This window comes from Seriola aureovittata, chromosome 23 (genome assembly GCF_021018895.1).
Source record: "Seriola aureovittata isolate HTS-2021-v1 ecotype China chromosome 23, ASM2101889v1, whole genome shotgun sequence".
Classification (NCBI taxonomy): domain Eukaryota; kingdom Metazoa; phylum Chordata; class Actinopteri; order Carangiformes; family Carangidae; genus Seriola; species Seriola aureovittata.
This window is the reverse complement of record NC_079386.1, coordinates 12,748,611-12,771,601: the sequence shown is the minus strand read 5'-3', so window position 1 is coordinate 12,771,601 and position 22,991 is coordinate 12,748,611. Positions and strand designations below refer to the sequence as shown.

Below are 22,991 nucleotides of genomic sequence, written 5' to 3'. Positions count from 1 at the left end.
CTGTTTGGGTCAGACATCAGATAGACTTTCTGTGTTCATGTGAAAGGAACCTTTATTAAGCGTTTCAGTTATTAAAGATTAACTATTCACATAGATGAACTTGTTTGGATCAGACATAGACACACACACACACACACACACACACACACACACACACACACACACACACACACACTGCACCAGCTCTGCTAAACACTGAACATGAACTGAACATCCCTCTGAGAAGCTGCGTTCTAATTGGTCAAGAGACCAATACAAAGAGCCAATCACAAAACATGATACTGCCGACCCAGTTGTTAGAGGAAAGTCCCTGAGTCATTTCCAACACCGCCTGCTCTGTCACCTTTACTAATTGCTGCAGGGTTTTATTTGTGTGTGTTTCCTGACAGTTACAAGAAGTCACGTAAATGCACGACAGAAAGTCTGGATTCCCCCTCTAGATATTCACCTTTCATTTTATTTACTTTGACATGTACAACCTGGGTTTGTTGCCTTGTTTGTGAAGTAATGCAATGGCTCATAGTTGTACTTTTTATGTTATTGCATTATTCTAAATATCCATATTCTTCATATTCTTTATTTAAAATACTGTAATAATGTCAATAAATGCATTTGGTTTCTTTTTCAGTGGGATTCATAAATAGTTTTACAGCAGCTTTCAGTAAGACAAACAGAAAGTGAAGCATGTTCACTGCCGTGTTCTCATGCCAAACACTGGTGCTGGTATATTCGGTACTTTCCTGTTATTATTTCAGGTACAACAACAGGACTTTGTGACGCTGAATAAGGAAATACACTCACAAATTTGCTGTTTTAGGGGAATATACTGAAACGCTGCCCAGGCTTTATGATGCAAAGTACAGGACAAACTCTAAAGTGTCCAAAACATGGACGAGCCTTTGCTGTGATCAGCGCTGTTGTTCTGGTTTAGTGGCCTGAACAACATGTTCAACTCACAAACCCGCAAGGAAACATAGTCAGAGGAAATGAAGTGGGAAAAATCTACCAAGTTGTGGTGTATGTGGTGTTAATACAAGCTAAAAATATAGCACGGACATATCTTTTAATTATCAGCCAACGATGGAGCTGATAGCCAACAGCATTTGAAGTTTTGTTTTTGTGTAGTTCTATCTACACAGTGTTGTTTTAATCCAGCGCTCAGTTATCATTTTAATGTGCAACAGAAATAATTCACTCAAATGAATAGTATGTTTGTATATTAACATGTGTGACAAAGGAGCAGTGATGTAGTGATAACACAAGACAAAAAGGAGGCTGAGGCAATACACAATGAAACGAACAACAACATGTGGTGGTGGAATATGAAAGCATTTATGAAATAAGACAATTATGAATCGATAAACGCTTCAGACTCACAATATATGTGACAATTCTCAACCTTATAGTTCAGGCAGACTCCAGGCATGACGATCACATCTGGCTCAATTTCTCACTGACAAAACAGGAACATCCTATTTACCAGATGTTTCTATAAAGAAATTATATTTCAGATTTTCAAAACCAGAGAAGAATGTAAATTACAGCAATGGTGCAATTAAGAAAAGACACATAAAAAGACACAGAAGCACTTACATAGTGTTGTTTATATCATTGCTTCTTCCACATGGGTATAGAGGTCTGTCTGGGGGCAGCAGAGCACCGTGCTGAATAACACCCTCCTGTTAGCTTCAGGCACACAAAACAAAACGGCACCTGACATCGGGGACAGACGATGTTTGTACAATGCTTTTTGCTATGCTCCACCAGTGAGCCACAGGTGGGACAGGCTCGGATGGAGGGACAGCCAGTGACCCCTGTCACAGACTCAAAGGTGATATCTGGACAGTTTTTCAGAGCTTTCAGTGATTCATTGCAGCAGCCGTCGTTTTCACAGCGGTCTGAGCGTGGAGCCGGACCCTTCCACTCCTTCAAACACTGCCAGCAGAACTCATAGACCCGTCCTCTCTTTGCTGTGCACACTGCGCAGCGGACGCTCAGATTAGAGGTTTCCTTTCTCACAAAAGTGCTGCATCCAGGACACTGTGATGTGGAAGGAGGTGAGAGACGAGGGAAAACAGAGAGACGTTTTTTTCGTTATTATTTCACAATTTTTTATCACCATTCAGAACTGATTTTTGAGCAACAGATTTAGTTTTCAGTTACAGTTAGTGAACATCATATAGTTTCAATGGGACACTTACTAATTTGGTATCCAAGTTATCCTTTTGAGCATTGGCAGCCAAGGCTTTTTCAAAATATTCCGTTTCTTCAGGTGTCAGAAGAGCCATTTTACGAACCTCTGAGAGAGGCCACTCATAGACACAACCACGTTGGGCACATGTGAATCTGCTTTCACCCTTTATTAAAATATGGAAAAGTAAATTGACAAAACGATTACAAGTTGGAAAGGAGCCATAAAGGCAATATATTATTATCACATATACATTCTCTGAATGTATGAAGATATAAGTTGATAGAGAAATTTGTATATGTATATACAGTAAATTAAAAATAATTTCTTTATATGGCACTATATGTTGCAACCATATATATTAACGATATATATTTATATTATTATGAATGCAAGTTTATCAATACAACATACATAAAAAATTATCTCTGCTTATATGTTTTTCTTTAACATACATGTCTATCTTTTAAATGTAGATATATAATAACATATATTGACGGGCTATTGGACGGATATAGCTACGTATAGGCCATATCTATATGCATACATACATGAACAAACATATTTTTATGGGCTAGACATACAGCCTATATGTTAATATATGAAACTGCCAATTTGTAATGCGTTTCATATTTATTATTTTTTACATATATTGTATGTACATATGGTTTTTTTTTAAAAACATATTTCATAAAAGGCAATCTGATATATGTACATATATACAGCCTACCTGGTCCAATAACCTGCGGCACCAGTTGGTCAGAGACGTCGGAGTCACAGCGTGACCACAGGACATCAGAGCTCTGCGAGACTTGAAACCTTCACACAGAACTGAGGAAAAACACGGAGAAACCGTCACACACACACACACACACACACACACACACACACACACACACACACACACACACACACACACACACACACACACACACAAACAAACAAAACGCGACGCTTATACACCGTACACACTTCTTTGGACACTTTGGGGACATACTCGGTTACTTACAGTCGAACTCGTCCTCTGTGTTCACGAAGCGAAGTGTCGAGTCTCGCGGGTTATAACACTTCTCAGCCTGACACGTCGCGTGTCCATCATTAGACTCATTAGAGCCCATTTTAACCCGAGCGGCTTCTAGTTTCTCCACCAACTACAAACACCGAAGCTCCCTGTTGAGTTTCCTGCTTGTGTGTGTGTGTGTGTGTGTGTGTGTGTGTGTGTGTGTGTGTTATTTTCAGTTTAAAGTCACGTGAGTGAATAACGCTGTTTTGTTGTCTTGTCTGTGGAGTGATGGTCCTGGGATTGATAAAGTGTTTCACAGGATGATCTGGTTCAAAGCAACATTAATATAATAATAATATATATATTATATATAATATATCTCCATATCACAGACACACGCAAACAACAACTTTCCAAAAATGAGGTGCAGCAGGTTCAACTTTTTATTTATCTCATATGCAATAAGTTGTCATCTAGTGCAGTATACTCTGCCACTTGCACTTTGTTTTTCTTATCTTTATTCTCTTTTAGCTGTTTTATTATTGTATTTAACAAACATCCTTACTGTTTGAATGGCTTGTAAAGTATAGTTCCAGCATTTTTATTGTCTTATTTTTTGGATCGTGGGTTTATTGTGGCATGTTTCATGCTGCCTTGCTGCAAAAAGGAATTTCCCTCTTGCAGAACGATATAGATCTGTATCGAACTGTTACGTTACAGAAACAGGGTTTACATTCATGCAGGAGTTCAAAAATATTTTGGTGTCCAAACAATTCATAGTTTAGTTCAGAGATTCACCTTATTGTGACAAATTACTCAAACATAATACAATTTTATCTTTTTAAAACATCAAGTGGCACACTGGGTAATATTTTCACTTTCTCTTTTGCAGTTACAATAAATTACGTGACTGAAAGCATGTCTGGTTTTCCCCATTCCATATTTCATTTTACTAACCAGTAATGTGCTGTTGAAAATGGGTTCATTTTCTTTTTGGTGGAGTATTGTATTATTTTTGTTATTGCATTGTTTTGAATATGCATGAAATCATATTTAAAATCCTGTGATTATGTCACTCAGTCTTTGGTTTCTTTTTCAGCTGGATTGATAAATTGTTTCACAGCAGCTTTTTACCAAAACAAACAGGATGTGATGCTGAATAAGGAAACGGATTCACACATTGGTTGTTTTTGGTGGATAGTGAAATGCTTCCCACGCAGTATGATGCAAAGTATGGACAAACTCTAAAGTGTCTTTGTTGTGAAAACCCCAACAATTTCAAAAAGATGTTCTTCTGTATTTTAAAGAATACTGTAATAAAATCAATAAAAATAAATGTCAATGTTGTTGTTTTGGTAAACTGTTTCATATGAGCTGTTAATAGGACAAACCCAATGTGAAAGTAAAACAAATATTGGTTCTTGAATTTCAGGGAGTTTCCGCAGTGAGCACAACAAACACTGATAGGACGAGATTACTTTATGCTGAGAACAAAAGAGGCAGGTCTTCTCTGACGTCTGACGAAACATCGACCTCCACTGTCATTACCGTCAACAGACAGAACCTGAGAGGAGCATCACACACGAAAACATGTGTAAGGGCATATCAGTGAGGGTGCACAACGGGCTTACAGGTGGCATGATGAGTGTCCCCCTGGTCAAGTCAAAGAAGCAGATGAATAAAGTGACCACGAAACAGCTGAAGAGGAAAGTACTGAAGGCGATTCCCAGCGTCAAAGGTAATAAATACTCTTAAAACAGATCGAAAGTAAACTTACAGTACCGTGGGTGAACATGTAGCCAACTAACTTCTGAACTAGCAAATTAAACTATGCAATTTATAACTTAACAATAATAATAACACACGATTTCATTGGAGTGGTCATTTTTTTTGCATTTCATTTTCAGTGAAAAAATATAAAAATGAAGATGATGTGTTTTTGTTGGAGCTTGTACCAAACAATCCTGTTCCTTTACATCCCACATGCGTCTCTGCGGCACCGCAATGCTTGATTTATGGTGTGTGGCGACGCATTTTATCTTTATCCAAAAAAAAAAAAAAATGCAGCACCTGCGATTTGAATATTGCACTCGACTGATGATGCGGTTTTCGATAATGTGATAATTGATAATTTGACAATTGTTCCTGGTCAGCTCACAATTAAAATGTGAACTTACACTCCAAGTGATATGAATGTTCATCTCTCATGGAAGACCACACTCATTTTGTTTCTCTGTGTCTCGCAGGAAAGGGTGAAGTGCGGCTGGTTTTCAAAGATCAGACACTGTCCGATGACTCCACCACGCTGGTTCAACATGGCATCCAGCACAACGATCTCATCCTCGTGCTGCTGAGAGTTCATGGAGGATAGACGGATTCACACCCAGTCTTTAAGCTTCTTCATTCATCACGTCACATTAACTTCACCTCGGCAGCTCAATATCTCATTTTTGTCACATTTTTTGAGTTTGTTCGAAATTAAAAATCTGTCGACAATCTGTCAACAAGTCATCAATGTCATCATTATTCAGTGTTATTTTGGGATTGACCCATAGAGGGAATTACACTGGGCCTTTGATTAAAACTGACTTCATGTCAGGTTTTGCTCTGTGTAGCGCCCTCTAGACGGCCTGTCTATGTTTATGAGGTACGCTTCCCAAGTTCTTACTGTTGTAGAAATCTCTTTCTTTAAGATTAACTAATACCAAATGAGAAGTATACTGTAATATAATATTGGTGAACTAATATCTATTTCTACTGTGATACAAACCACTTTTATTTACTCATTGAATGTGTTAAAACTAATTTTTAATGGTTTTAATCAAAACTATAGATAAATGAAATAATTAAATTTTCCTTACCATCTGTAAGTACCCTTTTAACACTTTGTAAACAACAGTACTACTTCTAAAACACAAATAACCAGAAGAAAGGTAAATTTTAAAGATTTACTGATGTAAATATAAACACAAATGTTCTCTCAACAATGAAAATACACACAAAATAAACACTCAAATTCAAAACCTTTCTGTACCTTTAACTGATCAATTTCTAAATATTCAAATAACCCCTTATTTTGAGTGCACTCATTATAAAAAAAAATTAATAACACACCTAAAGCCGGCAGTTATAACTAACTGAAAAAGGATGTTAACGATGCAGGCCCGAAGCGATGCTCGTGTGCGTTGTAGCCAGAAACAAAATGGCTGCTTCACGCTAAAGCGCTGAAATAAAACATTTAAGAGACTCACTGCAGTGATGGCGTCCTCGTCCCGTATGCAGTACCAGCGGGTTGCTGATACATGGGCGGATGGTGGCGATTCTTCCTGTCTGGACCAGCGTGTTGCTGCCAAGACGGCTGCAGATGACTCCCACGCTCCCGGTAGAACCTCACCGCTGATCGTCTCAACAGGTCCGGCACACAGCAGGCTAACTTCTTCCCCTAGTCGAGTAGCTGGGTTAGCTGCACGTGGATGAAGAAGTAGCTAAGCTAATGCGAGCTGCATTAGCTGTTAGCTGCGCTCCTCATTGAATACTCTCTGCCAAAGTATTCGTCCTTTCACTGGAACACGGTGTTGCGCTGAATATCAGTCACTACGAGATTCACTGTCCGCTTATCTCCTGATATTTTTTACAAACAATGTCCGTGTTCTGCATATTTGCTTACTCTACCACATTAAAACCCAGCAGTTCTCTCTTTTCCTCGTCGAGTATCCCGCTCTCTCTCTCGCAACTGTCAAGTTTCTCTTTTCACACACAAAAATACATACACTTCCTGTTTAGCCAGATCTTAAACAATTAATTACCAGAATTACAATTTTCACAATCGGTACTTCTTTTTTAACCCTGTGGCTTTTCAAAATAACACAAAATATCTTAAAGTGCACATTTGTATCTTTTAAACTTTTTAAACTTATTTATTAAACTATTTTAAACACTTTTTGTCAAACTTCATGAAATATTATTCTTAATACTTTTAATCACAATTTATCAAACATGAACATATTTAAACTATTTATTGTCCTTTTTTTAACAGGGTTACATCTGTGACAAACAGCATCAGATCTTTACACTTCTAGACCTACAGTAGAAAAACTGACCAGTTTCCAGCTTCACTATCCGTCTATATGTAAAATATCTGTTTGATAATAAATTTTATATGATATGTGGATACATGTTACTATTTCTCTGTCATTTATCCTGTTCAACATTCAGGAAATGTATTCACATGCATGAACCTGTTTGGGTCAGACATCAGATAGACTTTCTGTGTTCATGTGAAAGGAACCTTTATTAAGCGTTTCAGTTATTAATGATTAACTATGAGTATTATAAAACATTATAAGAGAATACATCAGATACTTTTAATTCTGTCAATGCACGTGAACAAATAGGCCCATTAGACAACACGTCTGGCCTCAGTTGCAATAAGAATCTCACAGTGAAACCGAACAGGAGAAACACAGTGTGAAGAACGCCGTGAGTTTAGTTGTTGGCCGTTAGTTTCTGCGCCACACAGGTATGGAGGTTTGTCTGGGAGCCACGCCATCACTGCAGGGGATGAAGTAAGAGCTTGTCTCCAGGCACTCGGGCGTGAGCTTCAGACACACAAAGCAGAACTCGATCTGACAGCGTGGGCAGATGATGTTCTTGCAGCCCGTTTTGTCGTGCTCCACCCGCTGACCACAGGTGGGACAGGCCCGGATGGAAGGGCACTTGTCGACCCCTTGCACCTGAGGGAGAGCGGTGTCCTTACAGTTCTTGAGGAGCTCGAGGTCGTGGTTGACGCAGCCGCTGTTGTCGCAGCGGTCGGAGCGAGGAGCTTTACCTTTCCACGGCTTCAGACACTGCCAGCAGAACTGGCACGACTCCGTCTCATCTTCTGCGCAGATTGTGCACTGCACGTTCAGGTTTGTCAGGTCCTCTCTCTCAATGTAGGTTTTACACCCAGGACACTGTTGGAAAAGAATAACTCAACATTTTTGGAAAGACACTTATTTGCTTTCTTCCAGCAGTTAGATGAGAAGATTAATACCTCTCTCTTATACGTGGAAGTAATTTCATCATATCTATCATACGTCTATCAAACACCCTCCTTCCTTCTCTCTCTCTTCTATCCTCTATTTCTCATAGGATGTCCTGGGGTCTACCAAGCTGGGAGGCCATATCAATTCATATTCAATAATCAGTTTACTCACATCTCAGTCGATGGTGCAGACCTTTGCTCGAGAACTGTAGATATATAACTCGCTGAGAGGCAGTCCGGCATGTAACCTATCGTAAACTGGAGAACTGCCCCTTCTGCACTTTAATGCTGCAGGTAGGAAGATTTTTGATACATTTTGACAGAGCCAGGCTAGCTGTTTCCCTCTGTTTCCAGTCTTTGTGCTAAGCTAAGCTAACGGCTGCTGGCTCCTATTCACTGTACAGACATGAGAGAGGTATCGCTCTTTAAACTCAGCAAGAAAACGAATAAGTAATTTGCTTTACCTGCATAGTCACTGGATGGTACAAAAACAAATGATCTCTGCTGCACTCATTAATAAATCAGTCTGTATCTTTTTAAAGGTGGAGACGACTCACTGTTTTGACTTCACAGTACTCTATGGCAGCCAGACGGGCGATGTTCTCCTCAAAGTATTGCATCTCTTCAGCGGTCAGCACGGCCAGCCTGCGCACCTCTTGGTAAGACCACTCCTTGTCACACTTCTGCAAGGTGCCGTCCTTTAAAGCCGGGCACTTGAACTTGTAGCGGCCCTGAAATTAAAAGCGCAGATTATATTATATTTCCAGTTAAAAGCATGATGAACCCAGATGGGGTTGCCATTACAACAGGAAGTTGAGCATCCCCTACATCTCCATTTGTTTACTGGCCACTTGGGGGGGGGGGGGGGGCTGATTTGTAGATTAATTGTATATCCTAAATGTATGTAAATGTATCTTTAATTAATTAATTAATTAATTATGGATACTTAATTAATTAATTAATTAATTAATTAATTAATCCTAAATTTATCCTAAATTGTATTTCCTAAATGCCTTTTTGACAGTAACAATGACTCTATAACTAGAAATGTCATATTTTCGGAGACAGTTTGGAGCTTAACTCCTCTGACGTCGAGTAAAACAAACACACCTTTATGCTGTGTCAGTGAGATGGTGGAAAGTACCTGATCCAGGAGGCTGCGACACCACCCGGTCAGAGATTCCGGGGTGACGGCATGACCGCACGACATCTCTGCACGAAGACAAATGTCTCCTTCCTCTGGAGCTGAGGAAGAACAACAACAAGAGCAGACATTGAACTCAGCATCACATTCACCTGTAGCCTGTAGCCCGACCCTACCCGCCTTCAACAACTGAGATAACGCATCATTACATATCAACATTTAAGGCATTAATTGACATTTCTTTATGAGGAATAAACGGGAATGTAGGAGATCCCGCACAGAGCGACAATATAACGCGTTTATAATTCAATTCTTACGCAGTGGATCCAGGTCATCCGGTCTGTTGACAAATTTCAGAGTCGTGTCTTTGGGGTCGTATCTTTTCTCCTCCTGACCCTGTGTCGTCATTTTGATTCAGCTCAGCTCCTTGGACCCGAGTCGACAAACTTCTTCTCTCTCTGCAGTCAATAAATGAGCAGTGAAGAAGACGGAAGCTGGATGCTGTGTCGTGTCACCTTCACTGATCGCTCCCAGAGTAGTTTTTTTTTGTTTTTCCTTCAAACTTTCAGTTTCGCCCGAGCAGTTACAAGAAATCATGCGAATGCAAATAGACCTGCAGAGGAAAGTCCCTTATCGTATTATTGTTATGCATTGTTTTGAGTTTAGTTTTTTAATTACTCCTTATTAATAAATAGCCTACTAGGTTTAATAAATAGCCTCTATTTTGACACGATCGTATCTTAAATTGTTTAAAAAATTAAATTGTTGTTAAATTGTTTGGCAGCTTTCACCAAGGCAACCAGGGTGTGGGGCTGGTAAACAAACACTACTGCTGTCACATGCCAAAGATTGCTGCAATATCCGGTTTTCATATCAGCACATTGTGACGATGATGCCTTCACGCGCTGGTTGTTTTAGGCCACCAGTGTATACGCACCCAATACTGCACAGGCATTTTGATGGAACCTACAAAACTCCCAAAAGACAAACTCACAATAAGTGTCCAACTCTCTGGTCAGACTCGATGCTGTTATCACCTCCTCTCATGCAAGAGAAGTAATAAAGTGATAAAGGAAATGATGGGTTCAAAGAGCGAGTAACACCTGCATGTGGGAAGCACAAGAACAACACCAACTCAAACCAGTTACACACACACAAAAACTTTGTTGACTTTCATTTAACATTTTAAGCTGACTTTGATGCTGGTTGTACATAAGGAGGAAACAAGAAGCGGGGAAAAAATAACAGCAACAATTAAAAGGTGAAAGTGAAAGTATCATCAGCCCGTCCTACGTCATTTCCCGCTGACTAGGCTAAACAACACCCTAAACTGGCATTAAAGGCATTCAGAGGCACAGGCGACCGGAGCGCGGGACCTCGCACGCAGAAAAACGGCACAAAATGGGCAAAATCTACCAAGTGATGGTGCACGGGCTGAGGGGTGAGAAGATGCTCGTCGACCTGTGCAACACCGAGGAGCAGATGCAGAGCATGACGGTGCTGCAGCTGAAGGAGAAGATAGCCACGAGGCTCCCCGACGGCGCAGGTAAACACACCGCCTGAAGTAAACAGTCAGAACTGATACACAAGCGCTTCAGCCGGTCAGAGACCGTTTATCTTTATACCTGAAGCCGACGAAGGAGCTGAATATAGACTTTGAAGTTTGTTGTTTATGATGTTTGTCCATCAGCAGAATATCCCTGGATTTTTTTTTTCTCCATGAAACGAGGTTGACCCTTGAAGTACTCTAATTATGGTTAATTGCAGGGGAGAGAGAACTACTTAGATTGTTTACTTAATGAAAATGAAGTAATAACACTCTTATAAATACTGCATTTATATTATACCGAAGTATTTCAAGCAAAACATACTTAAAGTATCAAAAGTGAAAGTACACATTATTCAGGAAAGCTCCTTTAATACTGAACAGTTTTTTCCCCATGAGTCCTGTTTAACACTTTCCACCATTACTGCTTTTCATACCCACAGTATTGGACCTTGACCTTAAAAGTAAGGATACATTTTAAGTAATAACTGTGTTTGAAAGAGTGTGATCTGATTATGTTTTCCTGTGTGTGTGTGTGTGTGTGTGTGTGTGTGTGTGTGTGTGTGTGTGTGTGTGTGTGTAGGAAAAGACGATGTGCGGCTGATCTTCACAGACATGCATCTGGATGGAGACACCAAGCAGCTCTCTGAGTTTGGAATCCAGCACATGTCCGTCATCCAAATGGTGTTGAGGGTTCATGGCGGACTCCACCATCTCCACCTCCCAGCACTGCCACCAGCACATCTTCTGCTGCTGCTTCATTAAGTCTCCTGACAATGTTTACAAAGGATAAAACTTTATACTGTTTGGGGTATTTTCTTGCATTAATCCTCGAATGTTCCCATGTTAGCTTTTAAAGATGTTTGAAAAATCAGTTGTTGTTGCATAATAAAATCATGTTGTCTCTTTAATATCTCATCTCTCATGAATGTGCAGTTATTAAGAGGCTTAAAGTCTTTAATCCACATCAACAGGGCATCAAATACAGGCAAAAAGTTTCAGTAATGTTTTCTAACAAACAGAGCAGCAGGTTCTCTGACGGTTCAACAGACACCACCATGGGTCTGTAGTGCTCTAATCCAACACATAAATAAGTTCCTAAAACTGATCAGTTTGATTTTAAATCACATTAAGACGAAATACAAATCTCTCCATGTGGGGGCTTCCAAACACACTTCAACAAAATATCAAAATTCATCATCCATGTGGTGTGACTCAAGGGATTTGAAATGTGCAAAAGGTAAAGGATTTAAGTTCTGGATATGGATGTGTGTTTACATATATGTCCCACAAATGTGACATTCCCTCAGCTGCTGCTTTCAGTTGTTGAACTACAACATAGATTTATCTTTCTGGAAAGCTTTTGGTTTATTTCTCAACAATTTCTTGTGCAAAAACATTCAATTTCCTTGTTAGTCATGCGAGCTCGTTACTGTTTCCGACACACCCTGAATGCAGCTTTCCAGCAAATGCAGCAGGCAGCAAAAAATGAAAGCGAAAGTATTCCTGGAGGACACTAATAAAGACAGAAAAAGTTGTTTCGAAACGACCTGCATGAAGGTTTTGCAGGTATGAATCTCACACTTGGAGGTAGCCTCACGTATTTCTTCCGTCTTTTATTTCGTTTCGTTTGCAAGGCATTGCGATTGATTTATTGTCAATACTCGATCGTGAAACTACTCTCCGCGCACCTGGCAGCAGTGTGGAGGTTGACTGATAAAGTCGTCAAAGAAAGAATCAAGATGGATGTTTTGCAAAACGTTCAACAGTTTTTCAACCCCACTCGCCCCCCTCCAGGTAAGATATACCTGCCGGGTTAGTGGTGTTCAGACATTTCTGCAGTTTACATGCATCTGATAAAACTCTCCTCCCAGCAGCTGAGATCAAGTACCATGGGTTGAAGAAAAAAGGAGCAACGTGTTACTTGAACAGTGTGCTGCAGGTGCTGTTCATGACCAAAGGCTTCAGAGAGGCTGTGGAAAGGTTTGTTACAAAGTCCAACTCCTTGTCATATAATGTCTTTATTTTAAATTAGGGCAACAGTGCACCTTTGTATCACTCATGGAGCCTCTGTCTGAATTCTGTTCAGGTACACCAGTGGAAACCCTGATCCTGAGCGTATTGACTCTCATCTTAAAGACGTGTTTGATGTCTTAAAGAAAAAAACAGCATGCACCTATAACATCATAAAGAGGCTGGGCATCGACAGAGGTACAGTAGTGGGCACATAGAAAATCATGCAACCTGTGAAGAGGCTTCATGCTGAAGGGACAAACCAACTTTTGGGGAAATTTGATCAGTTGACAGGAAGTTAACAGATTAATTAGATGTTATTAATGTTGCACTGGACACCAGACGTGTTAACATACAGCAGAAAGTATCTGATAAAGACTTTTTAAAATCCACAGTTGGTATTTTTATATTCAAGTCAATAGAGTAACTTTATGTTTACTTTATTTTATTTTGTTAATTTCCTGAATAAATACTGATTTCTTCTCTGTTCAGTGTATGAACAGCAAGATGCTGCGGAGTACTTTGAGAAGATTTTAGCTCTGACCAGTGATGAGGCTTCACAGGTAAAGACATCATCAGTATTGAAGGGAAGTATTTAAGTAATATGAGAAGAAACACATGTTCATCAGTGTCTCTATTTTTGTGTTTTCAGCTCTTCCACGGAGAGTTGACACACAAGACCATTTGTTCTAAATGTCTCACAGAGAAAAACGCAGATGGGTTATTTTGGCATCTTCCTCTTGAGCTGGTGGATTCCTACAATGGGCACTACAGTGTGGTAAGAACCCGACAACCTGCAAACTTCGCAGTAGATTTCTTCCTGAATGCCAAGTTAAAGAACTTTCTTCTTGAGAAGACATAAATACTTTACACCCATTAAACCGGTCAGGACATCTGTGGCAGCTAATTTCAGATGCAAATGACATGAGTGTATTTCTTTAGATGGCCGGCACTGAGGAGTATTTCAGAGATTCGAACTTTAGTGGAGAAAACCAGATGTACTGTGACCAGTGTGATGACAAATCTGACGCTACTATTGTGAGTAATGAGAAAACATGTTTCTGATTCATGCACATTAACTGATTTTGTAATGACAGAATTGAGACTTCATGAAGGGAATTATAACAACATGCTGGCATGTGTTTCTTTCAGAAATGTGTCATAAAGCATCATCCAGAGGTTTTGATGCTGCTGCTGAAGAGGTTTGAGTTTAACTACCATTACAAGATGTATTTCAAAAACAACTGTGATGTGGATGTTCCCAGAACTCTGCAGATCCCAGAGGTATATATACTTTATATTTTACTATTTTATCATAACACATTTCTTTTTCATTCCTGACCCTAATTTCTGTCACTTTTCCTTTGGTGATCAGAATCAGACGTATGAACTGTACGCAGTTGTGGATCACGTTGGTGGTCTGAGAGGTGGACATTACACTGCAACAGTTAAGTCAGAGGACGATGAGAGATGGTATAACTTCAATGATTCCAGAGTCTCATTGGTAAGATTGATCACTTCAACTCCAACATTACTGTAGTTATTTATTGATCTGATTATTTATTTATGATCTAATGTTTGGTTATTATTTTCATTAACAGCCTGATTACCAGCTACTCCAGGTGGATAACAATGAGATGTAAGTTTAAGTGCGTCTTTTTCCCACCTTTTATTTTGCTGAACATGAAAATGACGTTACTTTCTTTTCACATTTCTCCCACTAGTTCCTGCAGCGCTTATCTTCTTTTTTACAGGAAAAAGACAAGTAAGAGATATACTCTCATTATTCTTACTCACATGTAGTGTGAATGATTACATCAAAGTATTTGGTACTTTGCTTGAACTTATTTGAATCCTACTTTCTAGCCCACACTGCAGATACTTGTGCTCAAGACAAAAAGGAGGTGCCCACCAGTGGAGGTTTCCCGCCTGCTGCCGTTGACAACCATGACCAGGGTCACGATGCTGAAATGACAGGAGAGAGTGAAGAGTCAGTAGAAGTGGGCAATGACACTGCAGTGGATGTTATGGTGGATGATGAAACAGGAATTAGAGACACGGTCAGTGTTGTGTCTGGAGGAGTGAACCTATCAGCTGACAGCATCTGTAAGGTAGAGGATCAGGTCAACGGAGCTGATGTCAGGCAGATAATACCACCTGATAACTATCAGTGGTTGAATGAGGAAAAGAGTGAGTTGCATAATCAAGATGTTCACACCAAAGAACAAGAGCAAGATGAGGAGGGAGGAAAGACGGAAAAATCCCCAACAAACTCCCCCAGCATGGATATAGATTATAGGTTGTATAAAGGACAAGAGCAACAGGGAGAGGAGAGGAGGGATGTTAAGGGAGACAAGGAGCAAAGGAGAGCAGATGATGATCCTGCACAAAGTAAGGGAACAGAAGAGGACTCAGAAAGAAGGGAAAAACTGACCGAGAACCAGGGAGTTGAAAGTGTTGAAATGACGAGACTGGGGGGTTCTCAGCCGCGAGAAACAACTGGATTAAAGGAGGTTAGAGTGGAAGGTAGAGGTTGGTCGAAGCACTCAAGGATATATGGGAAGATAATCGAGGAAGAAGTTAGGGAAACCCCTGATGGTCCTCAAAGATGCAGCGAGACGAAGACCATAAGAATTGAAACCGTGGAAACCTCAGAAGAGAGCGTTAAGAGTCAGGTAAATAGTGAAGCGAGCGCTGACAGAACGACTTGGCGCCAGAGTGTTTGCACTTCAAAGCTGAGTGATTCACCTTTACCGGAGCCACAGACACATAGACACACAAGCGTCGTTGTAAATGCACAAGAAGAGAACGAGACAAACAGTTTTATTTACTCCAATGCCAAGGCAACGCGAAAAGTGCCTGATGCACAGATGCAAAAATAGGCAGTGAAGAAAAGAGCTGCACGTGAGAAGAGGAGAAGATGGTGGCATACCACTGCCCCGCTGAAGAAACACAGGAAGCGAAAAAGGAGGAACAGAACAAAACGACTACGCGCAGGTTTTTGCAAAAGCCAGAAAAATCCAGACTTGACTTCAGAGTCAGATCAAAGATAATATAAATTGTTATTTTACAAGACTGCATGTCCGTGTGGAGTCTACAAGATCTTACTTTTAGTTTTTAATCAATGCTTATTGATACTCATCAGAGATCTGCTAGTGATCGGGTAGTATGGACATACCTTTGTTCCTGTTGGTGAATGTATTTTGAGTCTGTCTCTTCTCTTTCTTCACGTTGGTTCAATCTGTTTAACAGATCGACTTTCCTGGTTTTTGTAATGGTTAATGTAAAATGCTTCACTTCCTGTTTGTTCCTGTCTGAAGACCAGCAAATGTAAAAGCTTAAATTAGTAACTTTTAGTGATCAATGATTTATTTGTGTGCTGTTGCTCTGTGTCACGTTTACAATTCATACAGTTGAAGACGTGTATTGTACCTGTTACATTTTATTTATAATATAAATCGTTCAGAGATATATAAAGAGATAGTACTGAATGTAACATGTAATATGTCTCAGGTAAAAGATTGTGTGTGTGGAAATTTAAACCTAAACCTTCATGTGTCGTCTTGTTTTGTAGGTCACTTAACTCTCATAAAAGAGGCCTTTTGGTCTCTGTGTTGTTGTACACATGTAAACCACTACTGCCCAATGACTCATCTCATAGATGCTTTAGATTTTATTTTCATCTCTTTGAATCAAACCAAACTGTTGTGTTGTCATTTACTTAGATCTAATGTGAAGCATTCTGACGGTGATTTAAACGAATAAAAAAATATATACAAACTGAATTGATAATAATAAAGCCTTTGTTGCCTTTTTTGTGAAAGGTCATACATCATGATGGTAAAAAACTCTATGCATTTTATTTCTTTCTTTGAAACCAGACCAGTGTGTTGTCATTTAACTTTATGCCACTTGAAAGATTTGGATTGTGATTTAAATACTCTAAATGAAAATATGTCTAAAATAATAAGCAAAAGACATAAATAACATTAGAGGATCATATGATGGCTTCATATTGTTATATTGTGCTGCCTTGTTCTAAGACAGAGAGGTCACTCCTCCTGTAGAGCTCCTATATCAAAGAGCCTTTGTCACAATTTGTCTTATAGAAAATCTCCTTGAGTCAGTGGCTGGATTACAACAGAGAAGAAGCTTTTGGCAGCTTGTGTTTTATTTTGACCAACAAAACACTATTCGTGCAATGATCTTCAGTTTTCCTGTTAATCATGTGACCCTGAACGCAGCATTCCTTCCAATTACTCAATAGTGAAACAGAAAGTAATCTGAGGGTTTAACAAGTGGCAGAATATTTTTCGTGAGTCGATGATAAGCAGAGGAGAAGTTGTTTTGTGACATTCCTGCAATGATCTGAGGGAAAGTCTTCACAGTGCGACTCTCACAGCTGAAGGTAGGCTCACATTTCCCTTCTGCCTCGTATTTTGTTTAATTTGGTTTCACTTGATTGATTGTCAATAATTGATCTTGAAACTGCAAATCTCCGTGCAGCTGGCAGCAGTGTGGAAGTGGACTGATAAAGTCTTCAAAAAAAAAAAGAATCAAGATGGCTGTCGTGCAAAGCGATAGACAGTTTTTCAAGTACCATGGGTTGGAGAACCAAGGAGCAACGTGTTACTTGAACAGTGTGCTGCAGGTGCTGTTCATGACCAAACGCTTCAGAGAGGCTGTGGAAAGGTTTGTTACAAAGTCCAAAACCATGTCATATAATGTCTTTATTTTAAATTAGGGCAACAGTGCACGTTTGTATCACTCATGGAGCCTCTGTCTGAATTCTGTTCAGGTACACCAGTGGAAACCCTGATCCTGAGCGTATTGACTCTCATCTTAAAGACGTGTTTGATGACTTAAAGAAAGGAACAGCATACACCTATAACATCACAAAGAGGCTGGGCATCGAAAGAGGTACAGTAGTGGGCACATAGAAAAACATGCAACCTCTGAAGAGGCTTCATGCTGAAGGGACAATTTGATCAGTTGACATGATGTTAACACAGATTAACATCTTAAAATAACATCCTGTTATTTTATCTGTCTTTTTTAAATTTTTTATTTATTGTAGACAGAGTATCTGATAAAAACTTTTAAAATCCGCAGTTGGTATTTTTATATTTCTACCTTATAATAGATAAATTGACCAAAAGTCAATAGGGTAACTTTATGTTTATCTTATTTTATTTGATAAATTTCCTGAATAAATACTGATTTCTTCTCTGTTCAGTGTATGAACAGCAAGATGCTGCGGAGTACTTTGAGAAGATTTTAGCTCTGACCAGTGATGAGGCTTCACAGGTAAAGACATCATCAGTATTGAAGGGAAGTATTTAAGTAATATGAGAAGTAACACATGTTCATCAGTGTCTCTATGTTTGTGTTTTCAGATCTTCCATGGAGAGTTGACACACAAGACCATTTGTTCTAAATGTCTCACAGAGAAAAACGCAGATGGGTTATTTTGGCATCTTCCTCTTGAGCTGGTGGTTTCCTACAATGAACACTACAGTGTGGTAAGAACCCAACAACCTGCAAACTTCACTTAACTACTAGACTAAATATGACATTTACAGACTAACATTTTGGCCCGGCGATCTCATTGAACATTTGTGATGTATCATAAAATGGGAAATACGGTATTAGCTTCTTCTAATTAGCTTCTTGCCCTGCTGGGGTGCACAGAGAAATGTTGCTGCTCTGCCCCTTACTGTGTGTGTTGAAACCTTCAAGCGTGTTTCACCTGAATGGTCAGTAATGTCAGCAGGTGTTTCAATTTAACATTTGACCCTCTTGCCATCAGTCTATACATATATAACATTAATCTTCTTAATCAGTACTTCATGTTTCATTTTTATGCAGATGATACAATATTATCTGTCAGATGCAAATGACACGAGTGTATTTCTTTAGATGGCCGGCACTGAGGAGTATTTCAGAGAGTTGAACTTCAGTGGAGAAAACCAGATGTACTGTGACCAGTGTGATGACAAATCTGACGCTACTGTTGTGAGTAATGAGAAAACATGTTTCTGATTCATGCACATTAACTGATTTTGTAATGACAGCATTGAGACTTCATGAAGGGAATTATAACAACATGCTGACATGTGTTTCTTTCAGAAATGTGTCATAAAGCATCATCCAGAGGTTTTGATGCTGCTGCTGAAGAGGTTTGAGTTTAACTACCATTACAAGATGTATTTCAAAAACAACTGTGTTGTGGATGTTCCCAGAACTCTACAGATCCCAGAGGTATATATACTTTATATTTTACTATTTTATCATAACACATTTCTTTTTCATTCCTGACCCTAATTTCTGTCACTTTTCCCTTGGTGATCAGAATCAGACGTATGAACTCTACGCAGTTGTGGATCACTTTGGTGATCTGAGAGGTGGACATTACACTGCAAGAGTTAAGTCAGAGGACGATGAGAGATGGTATAACTTCAATGATTCCAGAGTCTCATTGGTAAGATTGATCACTTCAACTCCAACATTACTGTAGTTATTTATTTCTCTGATTATTTATTTATAATCTAATGTTTGGTTATTATTTTCATCAACAGCTTCATTACCAGCCACTCCAGGTGGATAACAGTGAGAGGTAAGTTTAAGTGCGTCTTTTTCCCACCTTTTATTTTGCTGAACATGAAAATGACGTTACTCTCTTTTCACATTTCTCCCACTAGTCCCTGCAGCGCTTATCTTCTTTTTTACAGGAAAAAGAAAAGTAAGAGACATACTGCATATTTTCATAATTCTTACTCACGTATTACTGCATGAAATTTCTTTGTTAATTGTTTTATTTGATATACCCTTTTCTAGCCCACGCTGCAGAACCTTGCACTCAAGACATGAAGGAGGTGTCCACCAATGGAGGTTTCCCACCTGCTGCCGGTGACAATGACGACCCGTATCAAGATGAGAAAAAGGAAAAGGCGAAGAAAAGAAAGAGAGAGGAGGTCGAGGAGACAGTAGAAGTGGGTAATGACACTGCAGAGGCTGCTTCCATTGACACAAATGGAGATACAGGAATTGGAGACACGGTCAGTGTCGGGTCCGTAGTTGACGTCAGACAGAGCCTACCACACAATCAGCAGGAGTGTCGTGAAGAAAGGAGTGACTTGCGTGATCAAGATGCTGAAAAATGTGAGAGAGGTGAGGGGAAAGTAATGAGGGATGATGAAGAGGAGGAAGATGAGACAGGAGCTGGTGAGCAGGCAGAAAAGAGAGAGCCGTCCTCTACAGAAACTCGTCCTGGAGAAAGCAGGGAGGATCAGGACAGTTACCGTGGAGAACAAGTTTGTGTGAGCATGCAGAGGGATGAGGAAAGAAAGGTAATGTATGCAAATATAGACGAGAATAGAAAGACTGCGGGTGATGAACAGTCAGACAAGAAGGGAAAATCCTTGACAAAATACCCCAACAGAGATGCAAAGGATGAGGACAATGAAGGATCAGACATTGTTAAACATGTCAATGACGACGAGGGAGCTAAACAGGAAGTTAGAGAAGAGAATGACCTTCAACCAGTTAGGGCAGACAAAAAGGGAGATGCGAAGGAGATGGAAAAAGATGTTAAAGATGACGAGGGAGGAAAGACTGGGGCTGATAAAGTCATATCAGGAAGAGGAAAGCTCTTGTCAAGATCTGACCATGACTTTTATGAGTTTCCCAGGTCTGGTGATAGAAAACAAAACGTATCAGGCGAAGACGGTCAGAGGCGTAAACAGGGAGGAAGTAGCAGGTCGTATAAAAGACATGAACCATCGAAAGAGGAGGGAAGGGATGTTAAAGGAGACAAGGAACAAAAGAGAGGAGATGATGAACCCGCACGAAAGAGAAGAGCATCAGAGAAACAACAACACTTCAGTCGGGATGTAGAGGATCAGAGCCGCGGAGTTGACGTTAGACTGAACAGACCGGAGCAGAACATCAGCGTTACACATAAAAGACATGAAAGTGTGGGTGTGGAGAAACAAGTCAGAGAGGAGAAACATGCAGGAGATACTCAGCGTATTCAAATCAGACAGGACTCGTCTCTTAGACAAGCAGGGTCGGCAGGAAGGGGAAGCCTGACCGAGAAACGGAGAGGTGGCAGTGTAGAAAAGAACGGAAATTCTCAGTCTACAGCTAGAGCTGAATTTAAGGACGTAACAGTGGAAGGAGTTCAGGAGAGGGAAAGAAGCAGTGGCATGGAAACTGTAGAGAAAATTTCACAGGACAGTACAAAGAGGCGGGTAAATAATAGAGGGAGTATTAAAGGAAAAGATGATCCAAAACCGGATGGAGCGGTCACTTTGACAGAGGGTGTTCGCAGTATAAACCTGAATGATTCACCTTTGCCAGAGCCGCAGAAACACAAAGCCAAGAAAGTCAGTGGAAAAGCAAAAGGGAAGAACGAGACAGAGATCGTTCCTTATTCACATGCAAGAGAAGAATCTGATGCACAAACACAAGATGGAGAAAAAAATGTCACGAAAAAACGACATAAGATGATGGGAGGATTGTGGTGTTTGACGAATAAGCAGAAGGAAAGAAAGAAAAAAACAAAAAAGAACAAAACCATTGGGTGTTTTCCTATGTTAAAGAGGAATCGGAAAAAGGCAGAGTCGATGTCGGATTAAGATCACTTCCTGTTTTACCACAGGATTGTTTCAAATGCAAAAGGTTTAATGAGCGAGAGGGATGTTTTAGATTCAGGTGCTGCTGTATTGCATCAGCCTGTAATAGAAGGTAACACAAGCAGACAGAATCACCTTTATGTTCATTTAATTTACAATTAGCCTACACTCACTGACATTGATCACCCAGTGTTTGTGTGTTGTGTGTGACGTGTTGACCTGATATCTTCTATGTTTTTTTTAAACTAAAGATTATGCATCAATGGATGCCACAAAATGTAACGTGTGATTTCAGACAGTCAGAGATCGAGTGAAGAAATTACTTTCAAGTGTAAATCTTTGCATTAACACTTGTACGTGTTTTCTTATTTCAATGTTAAGTGGTGGTATAAATTATTTAGCTTTTTGATCTCAATGTTGTTTACGAGTTCGTGTAAACCATCACTGTCCACTGACTAATGTTATAGATGCTTTGGATTTTATGTTCATCACTTTGAATCAAACCAAACGGTTGTTGTGTTGTCATTTACCTTTGTCCCACTTGAGGGTTTCTGATGGTGATTTAAATAAATGAATGAATAAATAAATATGTATATAAAATAAGAATAACAAAGCCTTGGACACCTGGTTTTTGTGAAAGGTCATAGGTCATGATGGTAGGAGAGATTTCCCTGCTGTGTAGTGTTGGATTTTTAAAAACAGAGACACAAGTTTTTACAATAATTATATACAACATTACGTTCAATTTAATCACACAAACCTTTTATACTGTACTTGCCAGGTTACAGCTGAGTGTGGTACTGACAAATCCAATCTGTGAGCCTGTGTTCAGGATTATAAATCATCCCCCTTCACATTAGCATCTTTCCCACAGTCATTTTGCCTCTCATAGGTGTGTGGCCTGTTCTGCTGGTTTAATTGCGATCATATCATGTAGACTTTGAAAGAACACTTTGTACCAGGAAATATTTCTTTGAAATAAAAATACCTCTGCCTCTAACTCATATACATGTGTCAGAGAGAGGCTGAGAATATTTGAAAGGATCAAGTGCCAAGCCTCCACCCTGCTCTAAATGAAGCAGTCATGCAAATCTAAGACAGAGTGACAAAGACAAAGTGTGCTGGTGTTTGATATTCACTTTTGATCTTTGCCACACACTCTGTTCAATATTGTCTGATCAAGAAAACACTATGTGGACAAGCCTGTGAGAAAGTACTGTTGTGATCAGATGCCATAAAGCTGCTGGAAATATATTGACTGACGCACACACACATAACCACACAAATCTTTTAGTATTTCTGTTTCTAACTCAGTTGTTTGCTGTGGATGTTGTGAATGTGAATATTACTGTCCGAACCACATTTTATGAATTCTATATTTATTGTTTGAGCATTCATCCGTCTCTGAACTATATGCACTAGTTTGTTTATT

At 39.6% G+C, this 22,991-nt stretch overlaps 5 protein-coding genes across 7 annotated transcripts; 3 read left to right on the top strand and 2 right to left on the bottom strand.

The window, feature by feature from the left end:
• Positions 1-1,310: 1,310 nt before the first annotated feature.
• Positions 1,311-3,376, bottom strand: LOC130164594 (uncharacterized). 2 transcript variants are annotated; one of them, XM_056369414.1, is made up of 5 exons: positions 3,201-3,376; positions 2,922-3,022; positions 2,202-2,357; positions 1,594-2,040; positions 1,311-1,489 (listed from the first exon to the last, which is right to left on the bottom strand). In XM_056369414.1, the coding sequence occupies exons 1-4, from the start codon at positions 3,307-3,309 to the stop codon at positions 1,609-1,611; spliced, it is 798 nt and encodes a 265-aa protein (XP_056225389.1). In that variant the 5' UTR covers positions 3,310-3,376; the 3' UTR covers positions 1,311-1,489; positions 1,594-1,608. The 2 variants fall into 2 exon arrangements, with proteins under 2 accessions (XP_056225389.1, XP_056225388.1); XM_056369413.1 differs by having other exon boundaries at positions 1,311-2,040.
• A 4,086-nt stretch (positions 3,377-7,462) lies between these two features.
• On the bottom strand, positions 7,463-10,308 carry LOC130164892 (uncharacterized). Its single transcript, XM_056369886.1, has 4 exons — positions 9,682-10,308; positions 9,365-9,465; positions 8,778-8,951; positions 7,463-8,149 (listed from the first exon to the last, which is right to left on the bottom strand). Exons 1-4 carry the CDS (start codon positions 9,770-9,772, stop codon positions 7,694-7,696), a joined length of 822 nt encoding a protein of 273 aa, XP_056225861.1. The 5' UTR covers positions 9,773-10,308; the 3' UTR covers positions 7,463-7,693.
• A 142-nt stretch (positions 10,309-10,450) lies between these two features.
• zgc:194655 (uncharacterized protein LOC794380 homolog) lies at positions 10,451-11,823 on the top strand. Its single transcript, XM_056369887.1, has 2 exons — positions 10,451-10,910; positions 11,494-11,823. The coding sequence occupies exons 1-2, from the start codon at positions 10,766-10,768 to the stop codon at positions 11,673-11,675; spliced, it is 327 nt and encodes a 108-aa protein (XP_056225862.1). The 5' UTR covers positions 10,451-10,765; the 3' UTR covers positions 11,676-11,823.
• Positions 11,824-12,368: 545 nt separating this feature from the next.
• On the top strand, positions 12,369-16,708 carry LOC130164541 (uncharacterized). 2 transcript variants are annotated; one of them, XM_056369335.1, is made up of 11 exons: positions 12,369-12,707; positions 12,785-12,893; positions 13,000-13,121; positions 13,416-13,486; positions 13,576-13,701; positions 13,866-13,961; positions 14,076-14,207; positions 14,299-14,427; positions 14,525-14,562; positions 14,648-14,688; positions 14,790-16,708. In XM_056369335.1, exons 1-11 carry the CDS (start codon positions 12,482-12,484, stop codon positions 15,803-15,805), a joined length of 2,106 nt encoding a protein of 701 aa, XP_056225310.1. In that variant the 5' UTR covers positions 12,369-12,481; the 3' UTR covers positions 15,806-16,708. The 2 variants fall into 2 exon arrangements, with proteins under 2 accessions (XP_056225310.1, XP_056225311.1); XM_056369336.1 differs by having other exon boundaries at positions 12,370-12,707; positions 12,788-12,893.
• A 506-nt stretch (positions 16,709-17,214) lies between these two features.
• Positions 17,215-22,548, top strand: LOC130164027 (protein starmaker-like). Its single transcript, XM_056368399.1, has 11 exons — positions 17,215-17,331; positions 17,430-17,615; positions 17,722-17,843; positions 18,160-18,230; positions 18,320-18,445; positions 18,843-18,938; positions 19,053-19,184; positions 19,276-19,404; positions 19,502-19,539; positions 19,625-19,665; positions 19,761-22,548. The coding sequence occupies exons 2-11, from the start codon at positions 17,485-17,487 to the stop codon at positions 21,560-21,562; spliced, it is 2,688 nt and encodes an 895-aa protein (XP_056224374.1). The 5' UTR covers positions 17,215-17,331; positions 17,430-17,484; the 3' UTR covers positions 21,563-22,548.
• The last annotated feature ends 443 nt before the right edge of the window (positions 22,549-22,991 follow it).

Bases quoted from the DNA above. Each gene is read 5' to 3' on its own strand.
- LOC130164892 (XM_056369886.1), bottom strand. From the start codon at position 9,772: ATGACGACACAGGGTCAGGAGGAGAAAAGATACGACCCCAAAGACACG. The intron at 8,952-9,364 runs GTACTTTCCACC...TTTTAATTTCAG, and splicing joins GTCGCAGCCTCCTGGATCAG to GGCCGCTACAAGTTCAAGTG. The intron at 8,150-8,777 runs GTGAGTCGTCTC...CTTTTCCAACAG, and splicing joins AGTACTGTGAAGTCAAAACA to TGTCCTGGGTGTAAAACCTA.
- LOC130164594 (XM_056369413.1), bottom strand. From the start codon at position 3,309: ATGGGCTCTAATGAGTCTAATGATGGACACGCGACGTGTCAGGCTGAG. The intron at 2,358-2,921 runs GTAGGCTGTATA...ATTTTAATAAAG, and splicing joins GCCGCAGGTTATTGGACCAG to GGTGAAAGCAGATTCACATG. The intron at 2,041-2,201 runs GTAAGTGTCCCA...TCCACATCACAG, and splicing joins ATAACTTGGATACCAAATTA to TGTCCTGGATGCAGCACTTT.
- LOC130164027 (XM_056368399.1), top strand. From the start codon at position 17,485: ATGGCTGTCGTGCAAAGCGATAGACAGTTTTTCAAGTACCATGGGTTG. The intron at 18,231-18,319 runs GTAAAGACATCA...TTGTGTTTTCAG, and splicing joins CCAGTGATGAGGCTTCACAG to ATCTTCCATGGAGAGTTGAC. The intron at 18,939-19,052 runs GTGAGTAATGAG...TGTTTCTTTCAG, and splicing joins ACAAATCTGACGCTACTGTT to AAATGTGTCATAAAGCATCA.
- LOC130164541 (XM_056369335.1), top strand. From the start codon at position 12,482: ATGAATCTCACACTTGGAGGTAGCCTCACGTATTTCTTCCGTCTTTTA. The intron at 13,122-13,415 runs GTACAGTAGTGG...TTCTCTGTTCAG, and splicing joins GAGGCTGGGCATCGACAGAG to TGTATGAACAGCAAGATGCT. The intron at 14,428-14,524 runs GTAAGATTGATC...TTTCATTAACAG, and splicing joins ATGATTCCAGAGTCTCATTG to CCTGATTACCAGCTACTCCA.
- zgc:194655 (XM_056369887.1), top strand. From the start codon at position 10,766: ATGGGCAAAATCTACCAAGTGATGGTGCACGGGCTGAGGGGTGAGAAG. The intron at 10,911-11,493 runs GTAAACACACCG...GTGTGTGTGTAG, and splicing joins GAGGCTCCCCGACGGCGCAG to GAAAAGACGATGTGCGGCTG.